The sequence below is a fragment of the Cherax quadricarinatus genome, chromosome 55 (genome assembly GCF_038502225.1).
Source record: "Cherax quadricarinatus isolate ZL_2023a chromosome 55, ASM3850222v1, whole genome shotgun sequence".
Lineage (NCBI taxonomy): Eukaryota > Metazoa > Arthropoda > Malacostraca > Decapoda > Parastacidae > Cherax > Cherax quadricarinatus.
This window is the reverse complement of record NC_091346.1, coordinates 2988981-2994063: the sequence shown is the minus strand read 5'-3', so window position 1 is coordinate 2994063 and position 5083 is coordinate 2988981. Positions and strand designations below refer to the sequence as shown.

The following is a 5083-nucleotide window of genomic DNA, read 5'->3' as shown; positions in this document are numbered from 1 at the left end:
TCAAAATTTAATAAATTTATTAAGTCTAGAGGTATATTATTAAATTAATCACAGCAATCAAAATAAAATCAATCTCTTGAGTTCAATATTATTGTGCTGAAAGCACATATCACATTTATAATTCTTAAGTTCCGTCTGGTACATTAACATTTAATAAAATATTACAAATATGTACAAGTAAGTTTGTGTATGCGTGTAAGTGCTCTAAGTAGTTCGCTATGTCTCACGACTCGACTAGACTTAAACAAGTGACTGACAAAGTCCTCTAATAAACTAACTTCTTGACCGACTGGCAACCAGAACAGTCTGCTTGAACAATGAAAAGAATGCTAAGCCCAATAGCCATATAACAAGTGACTGCGACACAATCAGGATCAAGGAGATAATATAACGACACTGAGCAGGGACCATCAGCAGATCCTCCACAAAAGTTACAAAACTCCCATACTACTGAATCTAAGTTCAGCATAGGAAAAACCCTGACTGTGACAATACACAGAAACCAGTACAAAATTAGGTCAGAAGCTATAGCTCGGGACCTGAGATGCTCAGAGTGTCTATGCGACACACAACCTCAGTACAACGTCGAAAATCACTAAGTCTATACAATGTTCTGTGAACAGAGTTCTACAGAACTAACAAGAATAATGAGACAGACAATCTGTCCAACCACCAAGAGAGTCTAGAGCAGACTGAATACTTCACGAGAGGCGAGGACACCCCCCCCCCTCGATCACGTGATAGCCCCGTGGACAGCACAGCTCAGAAGCCGGCAGTATAACGAGCGACAAGCGATAATTACAGTAGTTTGACAATCAAGACTTGAACTGAGCACATATTATGCACATCCTAACAACATAAGTCAAATAAGAATATAAAGCAATATATTTACGATTTAGCTATTATCGCAAATATAAGCAATATAAAATTATATGAAAAGATAATATACATTATATATATATACATAATAATCATTGTAACCCATTCAGGGGTTGCAACACTTGGTAAGTAGCGTGGATGGTGACCACTAGCAGACGAACTGACCGATGCCCTAGTCATCCAAGACAATGTCTCCTACCACCAACAGTGTGTTGCTGATATTGGCACAATTATGCACAGTTGTCACCAGGATGACCTTCCTGGGTCACCAGGATGACCTTCCTGGGTCACCAGGATGACCTTCCTGGGTCACCTGGCTTCCCTTCCTGGGTCACCTGGCTTCCGTTATGTTGATGACGTCCAGAACAATCAACATGGAGAGCATAACAGTTTGATAGATATATATTGAAATAATACAGTCTACCTGTTACAGTAATTAATATTCAATAATATATTATTTGATAAGTAACGCCTTTATTATTTTTCCAGGTCAAATAGATTGATGTTTATGTTAGTGATTAATAATTCAGTTATTCTTATGTTAACATTCCAGTATCATAACTTAAATTTTTCCCATGTAAATAGTTGTGATGATATGTCATGATGAATGCTCATCATAAAAGCAATAAAACAAAATGTGGCAAGTGTAGTGGTATAATATTATGATAATCATACAGATGACAAGGAAGATGCTTCCCACCTGCTGTATCATCCTCATCATCCGAAATACTGAGTATTGCTTCGTAATATTTACAAATTCACTAACGAAATACAGAATAATTATTTCTTCCTTCTAGTATATCAACTCCAGCAACAGTGTAACACATGAACATTATATTACCATAATGCCACTGAAGTTTTAATGAGTAATGTTCATCTCACAGGTTAACTGACGTCATGGGTATCCCAGACGAGAGAGTTGTGTTGAGGCGGCGCTACAAGTATTTTCTTAGAATGTGGAGGAACCCAGCAGCCTAGGCTGGAAATGATTTTTCACTGTGTGGAAAGTTGCATATAAATCACTGGCAACTATTTTCAGTGATAAAAAAAAAAAAGCTTAGCACCTACATCCTCAGGGTATATTATTTTTTCCCCGAGGCTTTAATATTCTTTGTCAATCCAGAGTTACATAGTTCTGAGCGCCATTGTAAAGCCTAACGTTTTAACTGCGAATTTTTAAACTAATAACTAAGCAGTGTTGAACCCACAATGCAGTTCTTGCTGGAAATGAAGCTAAGGAGCAACATCCTTTCCTAGATACATATAATGGAAGACGACGATGTGGAAAATAATTTCCCAGAATTATGCTGTATATTTTTTATAATGTAAATATACCTGATTAATACATTACTATTGCTCTAAAGTGTATTTTAAAGAAGTGAACCGACACGGAAGCTCTGCGCCTGCGCTGATGAGCATGGGAGAGACGCCATTGTTTTGAATGTGGTAAAGGCACGTTAATGAAATGTACATAAATTTTCGTCGCTCTAAGGGTTATATTGGGCTTAAAACCTCTCAAATAGGAGCCGAAATTGTTGGATTTGCAGTCCTGCATAAAGTGTACGTTAAGCAGATGGACAGGACAGCTTCAGATTATTATTATTATTATAATCAAGGGGGAAGAGCTAAACCCGTAGGATTACACAGCGCCCAGGGGGGGATGTGGAAGGCATTCAGGCTTAATTCGGGGAACTGGAGCACAGATTCAATTCCCTAAATCAAGAGCCCCTCACCAACATCAAGGAACCTTCCATGAGGGGAGGAGAGCTTCAGAACCTCAGCTAAGTTGTCTATTTATGTTGAGATTCTGGCCAGTATTTTCTTCATATTTAGGCAGGTGTTTGTGTATGATACACCAAGTAATCTCCAGACAAATTGGAGAGTCTTATTATTATAAATTTTCCTTCAATGTATATGTATTCACATTTTAAATTTAATATACAGTCTACATATTTATATTAATGTTTTACCAGAATTCCTGGTGATGTATATTTCATTTGAAATTAATATAGGTCCAGTGTGACTTGTGGAGAGAGAGATTATGGTGTTGTGCAAAGAAAGGTATAAAATACCGACAATATGAAAGTTAAGACACATGTGCAACATCTGGATATCTTTATTGTAGTAGACGTTTCGCCATCCAGTGGCTTTATCAATACAGATTCTAGGACATAATAGGAAGACAGTAGAACTATATACAAAAGATGAGGTAATCAGTCCCTCGGCCTTGGAGTCAGTGTTCACAGCATCGTGGTGGAGGAGAGTCTCTCCTCCACCACGATGCTGTGAACACTGACTCCAAGGCCGAGGGACTGATTACCTCATCTTTTGTATATAGTTCTACTGTCTTCCTATTATGTCCTAGAATCTGTATTGATAAAGCCACTGGATGGCGAAACGTCTACTACAATAAAGATATCCAGATGTTGCACATGTGTCTTAACTTTCAGAGATTATGGTAGGTATCGAAGGGGGACATTTTTTGCGACCTAGGTGTCCTAAAATTCCTACTTGTCTCTGTATCCTTGATAAAGAATAATTATCTTTGTTACCATTTACTGGTATATACCTTATGAGTTACATCCAGGTAAATTTAATTTTCCACAGACGAAATGCCATAATGCATCTTAGAAACTGACGTTAGTAAATATAGAGAACGAACAACGTTGACGATAATGGTTGTCCATAAAACTATATTCACATTATGGATTGGAAACGTAGTAGTAGCTATTTAGGATTATTACTACTGGTAGTGAATTTAATATCACTACTATTACTCCTACTCTCTCCAGCCCCTATATATAGCCAGTTTTCTCTCGTACTGAAAGTGAACGAGGTCTCTTAATAGAAGTTTTCGAAGTCAATGCATTTCTATCCATTTTCCCAGACTATCGACTACTAAACTTTATTCTAACTGAGCAGTCGCTGAAGATCTCCACAGTATTTGTTTTACCTTTGTCATTACTTTGTATTTTCGTGTTCATCTCCACCGCTGCTCGCAATGACAACTTTCCAGAGACATTAACCTCCTGCTGCTGTTATTTTCACAGTTCCTTGATGTGGGAAATCATTTAAGTGCTTGGAAATTCACTTTTTTTTCAGTGGTTATTTTACATACATTAGTTAGTTCACTGATAGGTTTGTAGTTAGGCTGCAGTCTACAAGCCTTCATTCACTCTTCACTCTATGATATGGAAGACTCAAAGCTAAGTAAATAAGTAAGTTTATTCAGGTATACACAAATACAGTTACATAGAATTATAATACATAGCAGCATATGTGTAGAGAACCTAGGATAACCCAAAAAAGTCAGAGTGACTTATTTCCATTGGGGTTCCATTGTAATTCATAAGGAACCGCTAAACCCATTGGGGTGATATAGCTCCTGGGGGATGAGTTTCAAGAGAAAGAGAGGTAAGTACTAATTCTTTGGATGAAGAGCCCTTTTCCAGCATCAAGGTCCCCTCCTTCATTCTTGAAGGTGTACGGGACAGTAGTGGCCCTGACTTACTTTCTGGCAGAGTACTGAAGATGAGAATAGGGATGCAGTTACACAAATTCAGTTTTAGGCCGATACTGACACAATCAAAATTAAATGACATCAATTCATTGGCACACACCAACCAGTGAAGAGGCGTGACCAGGAGCTGTGACTCAACCCCTGCACTACAAATATGTAAGAACATTTGTAAATGTGATCTCAAGTTAGCCGTTTTTATTGCTTTATCAAAGTAAACAGTGCAGACATTTGGACTATTTCGTCACATTAAAAACCTTTATTACTTATTGTGAAAATTACAACAGATAGCTAAGAAACTTTACTAGTCAATGTAAAATTATTACATAGTATTAAATACACGTCCTATACATATATTATGAAAATATTTAAAAAGCTAGAGTTATCTCACGGTTCTTCCTACACTGTAATGTTTACAGTTATTATTCGCAAGTCAGTGGAATGTACAGTGTGCGGCCGTCGCAGTCTAAGTGTATGACAGATTCGCGTAATGTGGTGGGTGACCTTGTCTACGCTACACTCAACCTTCACCAGCTACACCGCGGTATCCTGTGTACACAACAAAGCATACAATCATTCCAGCCAGCAACACACTGCTATCCTATCATCTTTTATTCGACCAAGCAGCGAGTATACTATCTCATCATGTCTTATTCGACCAAGGAACACACTGCTGTTCCATCGTGT

General features: G+C 37.8%; 1 protein-coding gene across 1 annotated transcript in view; it reads left to right on the top strand.

The window, feature by feature from the left end:
• The window catches only part of LOC138854328 (uncharacterized), a gene marked incomplete at its 5' end in the record, with an annotated part of 7330 nt that extends 4495 nt beyond the window's left edge, over positions 1 to 2835 (top strand). The window contains 1 exon segment of the mRNA XM_070096783.1: positions 1764 to 2835. Coding sequence (XP_069952884.1) covers positions 1764 to 1857 — 94 coding nt within the window.
• Between the last annotated feature and the right edge of the window lie 2248 nt (positions 2836 to 5083).